General features: G+C 45.7%; 1 protein-coding gene across 2 annotated transcripts in view; it reads right to left on the bottom strand.

Annotated features, from left to right (window-relative positions):
- ITGAX (integrin subunit alpha X) overlaps window positions 1–9,971 on the bottom strand; it is a 28,567-nt gene extending 18,596 nt beyond the window's left edge. The window contains exons 1-14 of one of the 2 annotated variants that reach the window (XM_055341170.1): window positions 9,776–9,971; window positions 9,092–9,197; window positions 7,232–7,335; window positions 6,856–6,926; window positions 6,588–6,702; window positions 4,912–5,042; window positions 4,649–4,779; window positions 4,247–4,400; window positions 3,794–3,944; window positions 3,511–3,584; window positions 3,208–3,337; window positions 2,959–3,101; window positions 2,632–2,772; window positions 2,329–2,538 (exon numbers count right to left, since the gene is read on the bottom strand). In XM_055341170.1, coding sequence (XP_055197145.1) covers window positions 2,329–2,538; window positions 2,632–2,772; window positions 2,959–3,101; window positions 3,208–3,337; window positions 3,511–3,584; window positions 3,794–3,944; window positions 4,247–4,400; window positions 4,649–4,779; window positions 4,912–5,042; window positions 6,588–6,702; window positions 6,856–6,926; window positions 7,232–7,335; window positions 9,092–9,197; window positions 9,776–9,830 — 1,716 coding nt within the window. In that variant the 5' untranslated portion in view covers window positions 9,831–9,971. Of the gene's footprint in view, window positions 1–2,328; window positions 2,539–2,631; window positions 2,773–2,958; window positions 3,102–3,207; window positions 3,338–3,510; window positions 3,585–3,793; window positions 3,945–4,246; window positions 4,401–4,648; window positions 4,795–4,911; window positions 5,043–6,587; window positions 6,703–6,855; window positions 6,927–7,231; window positions 7,336–9,091; window positions 9,198–9,775 lie in introns of both variants that reach the window. The other variant, XM_055341169.1, reaches the window with a different exon arrangement.
- Between the last annotated feature and the right edge of the window lie 8,364 nt (window positions 9,972–18,335).

Raw genomic sequence — 18,335 nt, 5'->3', positions numbered from 1 at the left:
GAGGAAGTTAAACCAGTTGGTGTAGAATGAATGCAGTTTCTTGACATCAGGTGTTATTGTCAACAAAGCCTTTAATTTTCTCCTTAAGTTTCCAAGTTCTTTAGAACTTCTTCAATTGTCAAACTATACTAACAATAGCTGATTATAATAGTGTACCACCTATTATACGCCAGGTACAGATGTATATTTATACTAGGTATATACTCTATATGTACTAACTCAATCACACAGCAGCAGCCCGGGGAGGTTGGTTCTCTTACTATTACCATTTTACAGATAAGGAAACTGAGCACAGAGAGCTGCATAATGACGAAGATCATGTAGCTGGGAAGTAACAGTACTGTAGGGATCTCCTTTGATTTTTTTCTTTTTTCTTTTTTTTTTTAAGATTTATTTATTTATTTATGATAGACATAGAGAAAGAGAGAGGCAGAGACACAGGCAGAGGGAGAAGCAGGCTCCATGCCGGGAGCCCAACACGGGACTCAATCCTGGGTCTCCAGGATCGCGCCCTGGGCCAAAGGCAGGCGCTAAACCGCTGAGCCACCCAGGGATCCCCTGATTTTTTTCCTAACAAATTTTTGAGATACAGTTCACATACCATACAATTTATTCTTTTAAAGTGTACACCTCAGGAATGACTGGGTGACTCGGTGATTGAGCGTCTGCCTTTGGCTCAGGTCATGGTGCCAGGGTCCTGGAATGGAGTCCCACATCAGGGACTCCCCCACAGGGAACCTGCTTCTCCCTCTGCCTCTGTCTCTGCCTCTCTGTCTCTCCCTGTCTTATGAATGAATGAATAAAATCAGAAAGAAAGAAGAAAGAAAGAAAGAAAGAAAGAAAGAAAGAAAGAAAGAAAGAAAGAAAAGAAAAGAAAAGAAAAGAAAAGAAAAGAAAAGAAAAGAAAAGAAAAGAAAAAAGAAAAGAAAGAGAAATAAAGAATATAACTCAACAGTTTTAGGATGTTCTCAGAGTTATGCCACCATCACCAAATCAATTTTAGAACATTTTCATCACCCCCCAAAAAAAACCCATACCTCTCATCACTCACCCCCATGTCCCTCATTTTCCTGTACCATCACAACCTAACAACCCCTTATCTACTTTCTGTCGGTGTGTGGGGATTTACCTATTTACATTTCATATACATAGGATCACATATGTGACCTTTTGTTTCTGGCTTCTTCTACTTACAATAACGTCTTCAAGGCTCATTCATGTTATAGCAAATATTAGTACTTCATTCCTTTCATGGCCAAATAATATTCCATTGTATGGGAATTTATTAACGATAGAATTTATCTGTTCATCAGTTAATGGACATTTGGATTCTTTCCACCTTTGGGGTATTATCAATAATGCTACTATTAACATTCATGTATGTCTTATATGGACATAGGTTTTCAATTCTCTTGGGTCACACAATAACTCTGCATATAGCCTTTTGAGGAACTGCCAGATGTATTCCAAAGTAGCCGCAGTATTTTATATTCCCACCATCACAGTCTGAGGGTACCAAATTTTCCACATCTTCACCAACACTTGTTATTATCTGTCTTTTTCATTCTAGCCATCCCAGTGGGTATGAAGTGGTGTCTCGTGGTTTTGATTTGCTGATGACCGATGACTAATGATAGTTAACATCTTTTCACACGCATATTGGTCCTTTGTGTATCATCTTTGGAGAAATGTCTATTCAGATTCTTTGCTTACTTTTTAATTGGGGCTTTCTTTAACTTTTACCAAGGGAAGAAAAGAAAGTCTCCCTTTCCAGGAAACCATCCCCAACTAGACAGACATTTGGCAGGATTGCTGATGGTATAAAGGGAATAGTCATATAGCATTTAGGGAAGAGAAAAGGAGAGTAGACAGGGAGACTGAGGCAGCCAGACCTAGATTGGCAACAGGGAGCCAACAAGAGACCAAGCACTGGGTTAGAAGTCAGGAGATTGGAACCTACCTCATCACCATTCCTGATCCACTATAAAGCCTTGGACAAGTCAAATCACTGATCTTCTTCTTCTCCTTGCTGCAGATTTCATTTCTAAAGTGGGCATGCTAATGCCTGGGCCTATATACCTTGTAAAGCCACTGGAAGGTTAAAAGGCCTGAGATCTCACTCAAAAATCAAGTCCTCATAAGAGCAGAGAACATACCAATGTGTTCATTTCTAAAATTCCACAGAGTTTGCTTGCTGCCTCCAAGGTGTCAGTATTGGGCAAAGGAAGTCAGATGAGGTAAAGGAGAATTTTCTAGGTGGCAGCATAGAACACAGGGAGAAGCAAGGAAGAGGTTGTTGTAACAACAGGACCTGTGACTGGGCCTCACCTGACTGTGGGAGGAGCTGATGCTCGGTCCTGAGATTCCATGAAATAGGTAGACAGCACCTCGGTTCTCCTGCTCTCCTGGCGCTCCGATGGCCACGTCTGTCAGCTTGTCCCCATTCACATCCCCCAGCACTGTCAGGGCTGCCCCAAAACGGCCCCAGGGGTGGCCCTGCTCCCCACGGAGAATGACCTCACACTGCCACTTCGCCCTCTGCAGGACAAAACCAGTGTCAGGTCCCAACCGAGGTCATCCCTCTACCCCACACCCAAGGCCCCACTCGGCCCAGGCTCATCAGACACTCACCCCCTGGGGCAAGGGGCACACAGACACCTGGCCCCCCTGGGTCGGCTTGTAGTAATTAGGAGCCCCGATGAGGACGAGGTCAGTGTTGCCATCTCTATCCACATCCACTGTGCAGAGGGAGGCCCCAAAGTAGGAGCCAATCTGCAGGGCAGAGCCTGAAGTCATCTTGCCTGCTCCTACGAGAGTACACCCCCAGGGACAGGTCCCACTTCCCCCCAGCCACCAGGGCCTTCCTTGATGGGCCCCCAAGGCCCTTCATCTCCTCCCTCTAGGCCCTTAGAGATGCTGCCACCCTCATGTTCTGCTCTGGCTTCCTCAACACCCAACCTGGGTCCCTGAGACTTCAGCCTTCGGCCTCCATTGCTCGGATGCCTGAGTGAAGATGACAACCTTCCCGGTGTGCTGATGGCGGGGGGCCCCCAGGATCAGGCTCTGTACTCCCTTCCAAAAGGCCAGCTCAGTGGAGTAACCTGAGGAGAGCAGGCCTCAGCACAAAGGCTTCCTGCCCACCCCTGAGCTCCTGGCCCACAGGCAGCTCATCTCCCACCTGTGCTCCCAACCATGGCCTGTTCTCACCCAGGTAAGAGTCCCTCATGTCCACATTCTCTTGAGACATGTTGATGAAAGTGGGGTTCGTCTTTGGGGGGTACAGGAAGGCACCTCCAGACCAGCTGAAGCTCCCCACAGCCCCCAGAACTGGTCCATCCTGGGAGGAAAGGATTCCAGGGCTGAGCAGCAGGCCTGAGCTAAAAGAAGACAATGCCTATTCCAAAGCAAGGTCTACCACAGACTCTGCTCATTATTTAGAATTCTTTTTCCACTCACTTCCTCCCACTCTCCCTCCTCCTACATCAAAGGCCTGAAAGACGCCCCACTCACAGGTGTGAACACAGCGCTGAAGCCCTCCTGGGACATCTCCATTTCAAAGGAACTACTGCTTATGGTCTGCGTACCTGAGGGAAGGTATTATATACCTGGGTTCCAGAGGGAAAGATAGGCTTTGCCAAGACTGAAAAGGACACCTGCATTTTAGAGGATCTAATGTTGGAGATTAATACCCAAAGGGAAGGGTTTGTGCCTATGACATGGGGGTCCAGGTTCAAGAAGCGAAAGTATTTAAAGGTGAGGGTTTCTGAAGGGAGTACCTTTATCTGTGACTTACCCTCAATGGCAAAGATCTTCTCTTTCAGTTGGTTTTGAATGTCTCTCAAAGCATCAAAATTCTCCACTTTAAAAATGTACTCATGGGAGGGCTTCGATGCAATGTCATTTAATTCTTTCCAGGACTGCATCTTTTGAAAAGCTGTTCCTACCTGTCTCCAACGAAGGCCAACTCAGTGAAAACAATCATAAATCTAATATGCTTACCACATGCTGGGTGCCAATATCCACCAATAACCCCACAAGGTCAATATTATTACACTCAGTATACAGATGAGAAAAATGAGGCTCAGACAGCATCAAGGAGTTTAGAGAAAAGGATCAGGGTCCCCGGGCTGGAACACAGCTTTCACCCTGAAGGTAGTAGATGTTGGGGGGGGGGGTCCTAGAAAGGGAAGTTGCCTTAAGAGGAAGCAAGGGGAGGAAGGGGCGGCAGAGCATGTCCACATCCTACCCCAACTGCATAGCGGATGATACCCGCAGCCTCAGCCATAGGGATGACATCTTCATAACCCAGGTTATCTCCTTTTTTCTGCCCATCGGTAATGACAATGAGGATCTTGGAGGCATCTTTTCGGGCCCCTTTTGAGGCACTGAACAGTTCGTTTCTGTCAAAGAAGAAGAGGATCCAGAGACCTGTGAACAGACCTGCTGCTAGCCTTTTGAGATGCCTTTTGAGAACAAGGAGATGCCCCTTTCTCTCGGAGGCCTTGGTCCCACCCATAGGCTCCTAGCTGGATGAGGAGACCACAGGCTGAATTTCAGTCCCAACCTTTCTCTCTCTCATGGAGAAAGATGAGGTCTAAAGGAACACCCAGATACTCTAGGGAAGGACCCCGGAGAAGTCAGGACTCACGTGACTATTCGGATGGCTGTGGCTGTATGAGTGAGCCCTCCTAGCTGGGATACAGAATCCAACAGGGCTAGCGGGTTTGAGTTGTTTGTGAAGCCTTTGAAAGTGAAGTGCACCCGAAATTTGTTGGAAAACTGCATCAGGGAGAACTGGGAAAATTGCAGGGGGCTCGGAGCCAAGGCCACTTGACCAGAACCCCAGGCATTCCACCCCCAAACCTCCTACAGGGGGCCCTGCACATTTGCCATCCCTCCCCCAAGGGACACCTGGGTGCTAGGTCTCTGGAACTGGCTCATCACAGCCTTCACGAAATTCAACATCTTGATAAAATCACGGGAGGAGATGCTGCCCGAGCCGTCGATCAGGAACACGATATCCTGCTCTTGCTTCGGACACTCTGGGAAAGAAGGTGGGCCTAGTCCTCCAAGGAACACTCCCAGAGCCCAGGCCCTCAGCCCTTTGGCCATGAGAACTCACTGCCCCCTGACCCAGGGGCTTCCCCAGTCCCTGCCTCGAACAGGGCCCTTTGGCCTCCTAAAGTCCTTAAAAAGGCTCTCTCTGTGATCCAGCTGCTCACACCTGTGTACCCAGCTTGGTTTATAAAAAAGTGACAGTTCTTTCAATCCAGAGAGTAAGAAGCTGGGAGCCAGCCCCTCCTTCTACCTGTGGCTGTCTGCGTCCTTCTCCCGAACCCCACTCTACCTCTTCCCCCACACGGCATGATCCGGCAATGAAAGGAGACGGTTCCTGGTCAGAGTCTGTCCTCATTAGTCAGTGCCAAACTGTACTTCCGTTAAATATTTTTAATGTCATCCCTGGCAACAGCCACACACTGTCCCTATTCTATACTCAGCATAAATATAGGCCCCAAGGCCCCTCCTAAGTAAATTCAGAATTGGTCCAAAAAAAAAAAAGGAAGTTCTCCCAGTTTGAGAGGAGAGCTCGCAGCTTCCTTTTCTATTCAGAGGTTCCCAGGTGTTCTGAAGGGAGCCCAGGTTCCTATGGGTGAAGTCTAGAGTCTGGGAGGTGCTAGAAGGGCACTCAATTCAGTGGCTAGATGTCAGCCTCCCCAGGGACCTGAATGTAAATGTGAAATCAAGGAGGGGCCTAGGTCTGCCAGGCTGGGTCAGAAAAGCTCACTCTTTTACCTCCTTATCTCTCATTCCATCAACAGTAGGGATGTCAGGCCCTATGCCTCAATCTGTGCGCGTGCACACACACACACACACACACACACATGCACATGTGCACATACATGCACATGCACATACATACACATGTACATGCATGCACATATACATGTGTGTGCACACGTATATTTGTACACGCATGTTCACATATGCATACACATATACAGTTGCATACTCATATGCATACATATACTTGCATGCAAGTATACATGCAGACACACATGCATGCACACATATATGCTTAAGCACACATATATACATCCATATACATACACACACACACACACATACACACACTCAGACTGTTTGCACCCTCATCATCCTTTCCCAGTCTGCTGCACAAACCAATTGGTTATATCCCAGGGTGTATTGGGTGAAAATAAATCCCCTTCTCCCTAAAAATAATAGCTAGCATTAATTGTGCTCTCACCACATGCCAGGCACTGTGCTAAACCCTGGCCATGGACAATCATCTGTCACTCTCAAGGCTGGGTGTGACATTGTTCTCATCTGACAGATGAGGAGACTAAGGCTCCAGGAGGGTAAAGTCATAGGAAAGTGGGACGGCAACAGGGCAAGTTGTGAAATCAGTAAGTGACTCCCCAGCGCATATTTGGAACCACTATCCCAACCAGTAAATATTTTTCTCCAGATCGCTCTTTTTTTATCCACTCTAGAGTGTTTCTGGCCCACTGTACTCCAATCACAAGTGTGTATGCTCCTCAAAGGAGCCAGTAGCCACCAACACTTACCCTGCAGGGCAGCTGGGAGCCTCTGGGCTTGCCAGGAAGGTGAGCCCAGCAGGAAGCAGAACCCAGTCAAGTATATGTTCTCGTTGCATGTATGGTGCACTGTGGGGCCACAGGCCTAGGGACAGAGGCACCTGATGGGAGGGGCTGCTCCTGCTTCCATCCCATCCTCCTATCCCAGCACCTTCACCCTCCCCAAGACCCCTAGCCCCACTAGACCCAGGTCCCCATTCCTTCCCTCAGGACAGCTCTACAACCCAGTACAACTCACCAGCAGCTGAGAGGGTTTAGTGGAGGCTGCCAGAGACAGACCCAGGGACATGTTCACAGCTTCCAAGGGGACTGAGGGGACAGATATGTGCATGGTCACCCTCAAGACAGAAGATGCTTTGTAATATCTGGGCAGGGGTCACCTCAACCCTGCAAGACAAGGAGATCTGACAGGTGAAGGGGGCTTTCAGGTCTTGTTGGAGCCCTGGGGGTACAGGGGTATGATGGGTAGGGAGGCCATGAGGCAGTCAGGAAGCTTGTCTAAGGTTAAGAGTCTCAGACAAAGCTAGAGCTGGGAAGTGGGTCTTCTGTGCTCCCTGCAGGTCCCCAAAGCATGGGGGTCTGGACGTGGATCCCAAGGAGGTGCAGTGACTCACCCTGCAGTTGGATGGGCTCACACTTGCCAGTGCTGTAGTCACACTGGTAGAGGCCACCTGTTTGGTTGGCAGCCTTTATCTCCTGGGGGGCTCCAACTACCACCCTGAGGGAAACAAAGAACACTGCAATTAAGAATGTAGACAGTGGAGCCAGACTGCTGCTCAGCAAGTTTGTTCCACCTCTCTAAGCCTCAGTTTTCCCATCTGCAAAGTGGAGATTAACAATAATTTAAGTTCCACATGAGAGGAGTTTTTGTCTGTTTTGTTCTCTAGTGTATGCCTGGCTCCTGAGACATTTAGTAGTAGGTGCTCAATAAATATATGTTGAATGGTTGATGCCTACCTACCCCTATAAGGTTATTGTGAGGAATAAATCAGTGCTCACCTAGAAATACAAATCAAAACTATAATGAGATATCACCTCACACCTATCCCAGAATGGCTAAAATCAGCACAAGAAACAACAGCTGTTGATGAGGATGTAGAAAAAAGGAATCCTTGTGCACTGTTGGTGAGAATGCAACTGGTGCGGCCTATGGAAAACAGTATGGAGCTTCCTCTAAAAGTTGAAAATAGGGCAGCCCCCGGCGGCTCAGTGGTTTACCACCACCTTCGGCCTGGGACATGATCCTGGGGTCCCCGGATAGAGTCCCGCTTTGGGCTCCCTGCATGGAGCCTGATTCTCCCTCTGCCTGTGTTTCTGCCTCTCTCCCTCTGTGTGTCCCTCATGAATAAATAAATAAAATCTTTAAATAAAAATAAAAGTTGAAAATAGGGACACCTGAGTGGCTCAGCGGTTGAGCGTCTGCCTTTGGCCCAGGACGTGATCCTGGAGTCCTGGAACTGAGCCCTGAATCAGGCTCCCTGCACGGAGCCTGCTTCTCTTTCTGCCTGGGTCTCTGCCTCTCTCTCTCTCTCTCTGCATTTCTCATGAAAAAATAAATAAGATCTTTAAAAAAAAGTTGAAAATAGAAATACTATATATATATATATATATATATATATATATATATATATATACTATATATATTCAGCAATTGTGCTACTGGGTTTTTACCAAAGTTATACAAAAATACTAATTCAAAGGGATACATGCACCCTGGTGTTTATAGCAGCATTATTTACAATAGCCAAGATATGGAAGTGGCCCAAGGGTCCACCAATTGATAAATGGATAAAGAAGATGTAGTATAGATAGATAGAGATAGAGATGTTAGAAATATTATTCAGCCACAAAGAAGAATGAAATCTTGCCATTTGTAATGACATAGATGAAGCTAGAGAGTATTATGCAGAGTGAAATAAGTCAGGGAAAGAGAATACCATATGGCTTCACTTATAAGTGGAATTTAAGAAACAAAGCTAACAAACAAAGGGACAGAGAGACAAACCAAGAAGAGACTCTTAATTATAGAGAACCAACCAATGGTCACTAGAGGAGAGGAGCACAGGAGGATGGATAAAATAGGTGATGGGGATTAAGGAGTGCATTTGTCATGATGAGTACTAGGTGATATATGGAATTGTTGAATCATTATATTATACACCTGAAACTAAAATAACACTATATGTTAACTCTACTGGAATTTAAGATAAAATAAAATAATTAAAATAAAACAAAATAGATCAGTGCCCACATAAAGGGTGCTTGACACAGTGCTGGGCGCTTAGTAAGTGCTCAATAAATATTAGTTGTGATTATTGAGATGGCAAGACAGCACCTGCTTTCAGTCTATCTCTTCATATACTAGGAGAATTGCCACACCAGACAGAGGAGAAGAGGGTCATGGGGAAGGACACGACCCTGAGCATGAAGAGAAGTTGATGAGAACCAAAGGCCAGTCACCACCCAGTCCTCACCAGGAGTTGTCATACTGGACCACGCTGTGTCCAAATCCAGCACTTTCCATAAGGAAGCTTTTTGGCTGTTCCGTGTCCAAGTTGAAGCAGAGAGAAGAAGCCAAGGCTGGGGAAGGGGGTGAGAAAAGAAGCTGTGGAGAAGGGTCTTCCTCCTGTTCCATCTCTCCAGCCCCTAGCACTGGCTCCCCCCTTAGGTCCAATGCCCCAGCATCTGCTGGACTTCTGAACTCCCAAGCTCAGGCTTTCCTCTGCCCTCCTGCAGGCAGTCTAGAAATAGTTCTTCACCCATTGGCCAGATGGCAGGTTTCAATTCTCCATTTTCATAGAGCAACACACAAGCTTTAAAGACAATCCTTTGCCACCCCACCACTGGGGCTTCTAGGAGGAAGAATCCAGGAAAACTTGGGCCAAAGTGACATTGTGGATAGAGCACAAGTTTGACTTGTTCTGCCCACTTGGGAAATCTCTGGATTGTTCAGGCAACTGGTTCCTTTTCCAGCACCTCTTGAACTCCCCTAAAATTAGTTCTTCAATATCCTGTCCCTCCAAAAACTCCAGAACCGAAACCCTGGGTAATTCCAAGTCCCTCTCCTAATGTCTGGGTCTAAAACATGTATATCCTCAGCTCTCTGTCTATCTGGACTCCAATCTTCTCATGTCCCTTCATTGGGGCCCATGACTTACCCATCAATAGAAGGAGGGATATTCTGGTCCTGGTCATGACTAGAAGGTTAGACATGGGCTTCTGAGTTCCTCAGCCACCAAGGGAACAGCTAGACCAAGGTGCAGAGGAAGCAAGTGAACAGAGAGGTGGTCAAGAGACTAGAAGCAGGGAGGGAAGTTGTCAGAATGACTCAGAGTTGGAGGGCGGAGAATAGGACTAAAATAAACAGAAAAAAGAATTGAGGCAACCCACACATGCTGGGTCCAGGAGTCTTTCTTTTTTTTTTTTTTTAAGATCTTATTTATTTATTAGACAGAGAAAGAGAGAGAGCATAAGCAGGGGGAGTAGGAGAGGGAGAAGCAGGCTCCCTACTGAGCAGGGAGTGCAATGTGAGGCCTGATCCCAGGACCCTGGGATCATGATTTGAGCCAAAGACGGATGCTTAACCAACTGAGTCACCCAGGTGCCCCTCCAAGAGTCTTTCTAACCAGAGATGTCTTGGCTTGCTTCTTGTGCCTTACCAAACTAAGTTTAGGTGGATGCAAATCCCCTGCCCTGCACCACCTCTCTAAGCTTCTCTACTTCAACTGGCAGAAGATTCCTCTTGATGTTGAAACTTCAGTTCTCCTGGGGAGGGAGGGTGGACAGATGCCATGATAAGGTTGGGCCCTAATGAAGACCCTGATGGGAACCCTCTACTTGAGACCTGGAAATCTTTGGGCTAGGAATCAAGCATCCAGGCCTTAGGAGAACAGAGTAAGTATTCAGTCATTTACTCAACATGCTAATTTGAGGCTGATTGTGTACCTCTCTGTTAGCAAAGAGATAAAACACAAACCACAAGGCCCAGCCCTGGGGTTAGTAGAGAAGGCCAATGTGCAAGCAGCAAGATGTTGCTATGAAATAAGAAGCCCACTGACCACAAAGTACCTTACCCAATTTAGAAGGGTGTGGATTTCCGGAAAGGCTTTCTGGAGGGGGACTTGGGCTAAGTCTTGAAGGTAACTAACTATAAAAGAGTACATTTCAGAAAGGGTAACCAAATGTGGAAGACGCATGAAAGTGGAGGGCCTCTTGGGAAACCAGAGAGTGGGAGGTAGGAAGTGGCTAGAGATGAGGTCAGTACCATAGGGGATGGGGAGGAAGGGGAAGCAGGCCCCAGACCTGGAAAGCCCCCTTAAGACATGTTTATTTTATCCTGAGGGCAGAGGGAAGCATTGAATCAAATTGGGAAGACTAAGATCTTAAAATTTACATTTTAGAAAGCAAGAAAGAGGAGCTGCATGGATCATGGTTTCATTGGGAACTAGCCGGAGACAGATCAGTTAGGAGGAAGGTAATATGGTCCTATGGAGTGAGCTAGTGGACAACTTCAGTTTTTAGAGAACCAAAATTTAGTGTTTAAGAGCTTGGACTCTTTCAATCTTTCTAGGTTCCAGTTTCCTCATTTACAAAAAGAGGGTGATAATAAAGGTAGACACTTCCCTGGGCACATGACTGGCTTAGTCAGTGTAGCATATGAATCCTGATCTTGGGGTCGTAAGTTCAAGCCACACGTTGGGTATAGCGATTACTTAAAAAAAAATCTCCAGAAAAAGGGGTGCCTAATGGACACAGTCAGTTGGGTGGCTGACTCTTGGTTTGGGCTCAGGTCTCATCTCAAGTCTGATTTCAGGGTCATAAGATCAAGCCCCGTATCTGGCTCCATGCTCAGCACTGAATCTGCTTCATATTCTCTCTCTCTCTGTTCATTCTCTCTCTTTCTCTCTCAAATAAATAAATCTTTTAAAAAAAATCTTCAGTGACACCTGGGTGGCTCAGTGGTTTAGCATCTGCCCAAGGTCATGATCCCAGGGCCCTAGGATTGAATCTCATATCAGGCTCTCCACAAGGAGTCTGTTTTTCACTCTGCCTATATCTCTGCCTCTGTGTGTGTGTGTCTCTCATGAATAAATAAATAAAATCTTTTTTAAAATCTAAAAAAAATACATATTTATTGATGCTGGGAAGGTTGAATTAGCAAATGTGAAATGCTGAGAAGAATGTGTAAGAGTTTCTGTTATTGGCTATGCTGTGATGATTGTTACGGGTAAGAGGAGACTGAAGGCCTTCAAACAGGAGATGTCCTAGAGGAAGGTTGGGTGGATGGGGCTGGATCTCAGGAGAAAAGACTGGGTTGGAGATGAGTTTTGGATTCATCAGAAGTGCTGGATGAGATCCTGGTGGAAGTGCGAAGAGAGAAGAGAAAGATGGGTAGAGGAGGGGGAGAAAGCCAGTGTTGGCAGCAGAATATGAGTAAAGGAAAACGGAGAAGAAAGGAGTCTTCAAAGAGGGAGAAAGTAACCCAGCAGGAAAAAAAAAAAAGGCATCCTGGAAGGACTGCCTAGAGAGGAGTTTAAACAGTGTCACAGGCTCCCAGATGTCAAGTTAGGTAAGAAATGAAGAAGTCTCCAGTTCTGACAACAGAAGCTGCCAGGGACCCTAGAGTCAGCTGTGCCAGGGTAACGGGAGAGGTGTTGGGAATGGGGAATGTGGGCAGCAGTGACTGGAGATAAGCAGCCCTGAAAAGACCTCAGATACAATATGGCTGGAGAAAACCCCTGGAATCGTTGGAGATGAAGAAAATTTGAGGGAGAAAGAAACTGTGACAGAGAAACCCAATAAAGAGAAAGGAGAAGTGACACAGATTCCGAAGAGAATAAAAGACAAACCAGAAATGACTCAAGCCAGAAGATGCCTGTGAGACTGAGAGCTCCAGACAGGGTGAGTGCCAGAGAGGACCCCCAGCCTTCAAAGATACTTTGCATCCTGGCCTTTCCATTGCTTCCTTTCCTCGGGCTTGGGTTCCACCGTTGGTAAGTGAGAGTACACAAGACAAGAATATTGGACAGATAAGACTCCATTTCTTCTTTCAAGCTGCCCAACACACTTCCATGATACTTCAGGGAAAAGCCAAGCAAGGTAAGACATTTCACCTTTAGCACAGATTACTTAAACCATAAAAGTGTAGAACAGGATATATCTTTAATTCAACCCATCCATTTTACAGATGAGGGCAGTGAGCCTCTAACACTCACAGCCCCTTTTCATTTCAGTGAATCATGGTGTGACACTTCCAGAAAAAGGATGGCAGCTGAGGGAGATAATATAAGCAAGGAAGGAGTGGACAGCCAAGTTCCCTAATCTCCTCAGCCCCGTGGGGCCATGAGTCAGTCACATCCAGTTCTGTCCATATGTTACCTCTAGGGTGTTCAGAGGGGGAGGGTCTGGGGAAGTTAGGAGGCCAACCAGCTTTTCCCACTGCTGGCATTCCTCACTCAGTAAGTTTCTGCTCTGTCCCTGAGCCTAGAGGTGCTGCCTGAAGACGTTTCTGGCAGGGCGGTGGGGCGAGAGGAGCTGCATCTGATCTGTCACATACTGGGTGAGGAAAACAGCTACTAGAGAAACCAGGACAGAAGCTGCTTTAATTCAGATTTGATTTGCCTGAACTAAGTAGAACTGAATAATTTGGGGTCTCTTTCCTTGGTGGTTTCTTTTCTGTGGAAAGAGAACAGAAATCTGGTGGGTGGGAACCCTTGTGTTTTTTAGTCCATTTCCACCCCACCTTTACCCATGCCGCCTTAATGGATTTTCCCTAGAGTTTCTGCCCTTCCTCTTACTACATGCAATTGGTCTCACTTCTCTCTCTTTGAGGAGCATTGCCCACCTCACCACCAAATTTTCTCAAAACAGGATTTATTTAATTCTATAGTGTAGAAACACACATGCATAATCAGGTTCTCAGGAAGAGGCTGCCCTCCAAGAACAATTAACTGGTTCTCCCTGAATTCCCAGAGCCCTAAGCATGGCGTTCTGTTGTGATGATTTGAGAGTGCTAGAAGATTTTAGCCAGTGGTTGGGAAGATTGGGTCATGGGAGGGAGAAGCAGGCACAGGGTACTAACATCTTGGTGGCAGAACAAAATATCTGAGGTGATACTAACATATCATTGTACGCTTTATGTCTGTTAGCTCACAAAATCTTCACAAGGGGTTGAAGGTGAGGCGCTGCAATTATCCCCATTTTACAGATGCAAAATTGAGGCACAGAGAAATTGAGTCATTTGCCTCAAGTTGCCCAGATAGTACAAGGTAAAGACAGATTTTGGGGCACCAGAGTGGCTAAGTCAGTTAAGTGTCTGCCTTTGGCTTGGGTCATGATCCCAGCGTCCTGGGATGGAGCCTTATGTTGGGCTCTCCACTAAGCAGGGAGTCTGCTTCTTCCCCTCCCTCCCTCTCTCTCTCTCTCTCTCTCTCTCTCTCTCTCTCTCTCAAATAAATTTTTTAAACCTCAAAAAAAGGGCAGATTTCAAGGCACCAGAGTCTTTTTTTAATTAATTTATTTTTTATTGGAGTTCAATTTGCCAACATATAGCATAACACTCAGTGGTCATCCCATCAAGTGCCTCCCTCAGTGCCCTTCACCCAGTCACCCCAACACCCCCACCCACCTCCCTTTCCACTACCTCTTGTTCATTTCCCAGAGTTAGGTGTCTCTCATGTTTTGTCACCCTCACTGATATTTTCACTCATTTTTTCTCCTTTCTCCTTTCTCCCTTTCGCTATTTTTTATATTCCCCAAATGAATGAGACCATATAATGTTTGTCCTTCTCTGATTGACTTATTTCGCTCAGCATAATACCCTCCAGTTCCACCCATGTAGAAGCAAATGGTGGGTATTTGTCGTTTCTAATGGCTGAGTAATATTCCATTGTATATATAGACCACATCTTTTTTATCCATTCATCTTTCTTTTTTATTATTAATAATTATATTATTTATTATTTTTTATAAATTTATTTTTTATTGGTGTTCAATTTGCCAACATATAGAATAACACCCAGTGCTCATCCCGCCAAGTGCCCCCCTCAGTGCCTGTCACCCAGTCACCCCCACTCCCTGCCCACCTCCCCTTCCACCACCCCTAGATCATTTCCCAGAGTTAGGAGTTCCCTAATCTCTTTCATGTTCTCTCTCCCTTTCTGATATTTCCCACTCATTTTTTTCTCCTTTCCCCTTTATTCCCTTTCAATATTTTTTATATTCCCCAAATGAATGAGACCATATAATGTTTGTCCTTCTCCGATTGACTTACTTCACTCAGCATAATACCCTCCAGTTCCATCCACGTTGAAGCAAATGGTAGGTATTTGTCGTTTCTAATGGCTGAGTAATATTCCATTGTATACATAAACCACATCTTCTTTATCCATTCATCTTTCGATGGGCACCGAGGCTCCTTCCACAGTTTAGCTATTGTGGACATGGCTGCTAGAAACATCGGGGTGCAGGTGTCCTGGCGTTTCATTGCATCTGTATCTTTGGGGTAAATCCTCAGCAGTGCAATTGCTGGGTCGTAGGGCAGATCTATTTTTAACTCTTTGAGGAACATCCACACAGTTTTCCAGAGTGGCTGCACCAGTTCACATTCCCACCAACAGTGCAAGAGGGTTCCCCTTTCTCCGCATCCTCTCCAACATTTGTTGTTTCCTGTCTTGTTAATTTTCCCCATTCTCACTGGTGTGAGGTGGTATCTCATTGTGGTTTTCATTTGTATTTCCCTGATGGCAAGTGATGCAGAGCATTTTCTCATGTGCTTATTGGCCATGTCTATGTCTTCCTCTGTGAAATTTCTGTTTATGTCTTTTGCCCATTTCATGATTGAATTGTTTGGTTCTTTGCTGTTGAGTTTAATAAGATTTTGGATACTAGCCCTTTATCTGATATGTCATTTGCAAATATCTTCTCCAATTCTGTAGGTTGTCTTTTAGTTTTGTTGACTGTTTCTTTTGCTGTGCAGAAGCATCTTATCTTGATGAAGTCCCAATAGTTCATTTTTGCTTTTGTTTCCCTTGCCTTCGTGGATGTATCTTGCAAGAAGTAGCTGTGGCCGAGTTCAAAAAGGGTGTTGCCTGTGTTCTTCTCTAGGATTTTGATGGATTCTTGTCTCACGTTTAGATCTTCCATCCATTTTGAGTTTATCTTTTTGTATGGTGTAAGAGAATGGTCTAGTTTCATCCTTCTGCACATAGCTGTCCAATTTTCCCAGCACCATTTATTGAAGAGACTGTCTTTCTTCCAGTGGATAGTCTTTCCTGCTTTGTCGATATTAGTTGACCGTAGAGTTGAGGGTCCACTTCTGGATCCTCTATTTCTGTTCCATTAATCTATGAAGGCACCAGAGTCTTGACCACACTTCTAATGATTCCTCCTCTCTAGCCCACCTGCTGCCTGGGCAGCATTTGTTCATTCAGCCATTCATCCCCCACACAAGAGCTGTTCATGTGACCCAGGCTGTGGGCTGGCTGCTGGGGAAGCAAGACAAGCAGAAAAGTGTACTGGCCCTCAAGTAGATCATACCCTAAAAGGAAAACAATATTCTCATGCATTCAAATCACAAGTTTTACTAGACAGCAGAATGGCTTGAGTGGCTCAGGGAGGAAGTGATTAACTCTGCTTTGATGAATTTAAGAAGGAGATGCTTGGAGGTGAAAAAATGCCTTGATACTCCATGGATTTGGATAGGGACTATAGATTTCTTCAATATAGGAACTGACTGGGCAGCCCGGGTGGCACAGCCGTTTAGCGCCGCCTGCAGCCCAGGGCATGATCCTGGAGTCCCGGGATCGAGTCTCATGTCGGGCTCTCTGCATGGAGCCTGCTTCTCCCTCTGCCCCCCCCCCCTCTCTCTCTCTCTCTCTCAATCTCTGCACCTCTATGAATAAATAAATAAAATCTTAAAAAAATATATAGGGACTGACTGTGTCCTTCTAGCCCCTCTATCCCCACCATTCAGCACAACACCAGACACATAGGAAGCAACCAATGGATAACCACATGAAATTAAAGAATGGCAGAGCTAATCCCAGGCAAGGAAACAAGCTTTTGTACAGAAGATCCAACAGTTCTGGTCTCAGTCATTTGCAGCTCAGTTATGTGCCTGGGAAATAGCACTTGCTGTTATCTGTTGCTGCAGTTGTTATAAGCTGAGAGCAAGGAACTCCTGGGTGGCTCAGGGGTTGAGTGTCTGCCTTTGGCTCAGGTCGTGATCCCAGGGTCCTCGGATTGAGTTCTGCATCATATTCCCCACAGGGAGCCTGCTTCTCCTCTACTATGTCTGTCTCTCCGTCTCTCTCTCTCTCTCTCTCTCTCTCTCTCTCTCATGAATAAATAAATAAATAAAATCTTTAAAAAAATAGGCTGAGGGCAAGGGTGAACATGAACAATCAGTCTTCCTTAGTGAAGATAAAAGGTGACACCCTCTCAATGTGAGTCTATTGAGAGTGGATGCTCATTTCTCTGTCTCTCCAAGGGTGGCCATTAGGCCTGGAGTAGATACAACAAGGCTAAAACATGTCTGTTGGATATATGGGTAAATGAGTGATAAGAGGATAGATGAGTTTGTGTATGGACAAATGAGTAAGTGACTAGGTAAATGGAAAGATGAGTGGATGGGTGGGTAAGTGGGGTGGATGGGTATGTGGAAAAGGAGTCTGCACAGATCTGAAGTTAATGGACCACGTATTCAGCCCGGAGCATCCTGGGACCTGCTCAACAGTTGTATAAATCAGAAGGCTGCCTCAGAATAAGCAGAAGCAGCCTTTCTAGGAAGCAAACTAACTTGAATTGGAGCAAATTTTTGATACAATAGGGATTTTCTTAGGTTGAGTAAAAGGCTTTAGGAAATAAGTAGAGGAATGTTAGGGAACACAGCAAACATGAACCTGGTAGATGAGGAAAACCCTGGGCAACACTGAAGGGAAGAGGTAGGAGCACTGGCTTGGCTCATGTACAGACATGAGCCAACCCCTGGGAGAGTCAAAGTGTTGCCTTTGCTCTAACTCCCACTGCTGGTAAGTGAAGAGAATGAGAAGAATGGAATGAGAAGAATATAGAAGAACTTAATTTGTACTTAAGTTCTGTGAAACAGAGACAGAAGAGAAAAGTAGATGCAAATACAAGTCACTAGTAAACAGGGGAAAAGAAGAGAAAAGAGAACAGAAACGATGTGGTCAGAGTAAGAGGGGTAGGAGCTGAAGTTTTGATTACTGGCCTTATCTCCTGGGTTTCCCTTGGAGAGAACACTCATACTTTCCATCTGAAGTCTCCACAATGCTGCCTCAGTTCCCAGGCTTAGATTCAGCTCACAGAGGTGAGCAGGCAAAGCGGGGCTGGAGTCCAAGCTATAGAAAGTCTGCCTGACCTTGGTCAAGTTCACATAACCTCACTAATCATCTGTAGCCTCTTCTACAAAATGGGAACAATAATACTCGCCTCACTGGGCAGGTGTCAAGAGTTTCATGAGAACTGAATTGACCTTCAGGACAGGACTCATCCAGCTGTGTCTGAACTAGAGTCTGGTCGGCACACTCCTTAAAAATGCATGGAACCTTGAACAATGGGTCCTCAAGCTCCACTTGAGCTGCAACGTGTAGATCAAGATGCCCTTAAACCAGAAAAGATGCCAGCTTTCTGCCTATTCCACTCTGTTTGTAACTCAAAAACAATTCTAAATGAAAAAGTAAGTACAAGAAAGGTCCT

Source organism: Nyctereutes procyonoides, unplaced genomic scaffold (genome assembly GCF_905146905.1).
Source record: "Nyctereutes procyonoides isolate TBG_1078 unplaced genomic scaffold, NYPRO_anot_genome, whole genome shotgun sequence".
Classification (NCBI taxonomy): Eukaryota; Metazoa; Chordata; class Mammalia; order Carnivora; family Canidae; genus Nyctereutes; species Nyctereutes procyonoides.
This window is presented reverse-complemented; position numbering and strand designations above follow the sequence as displayed.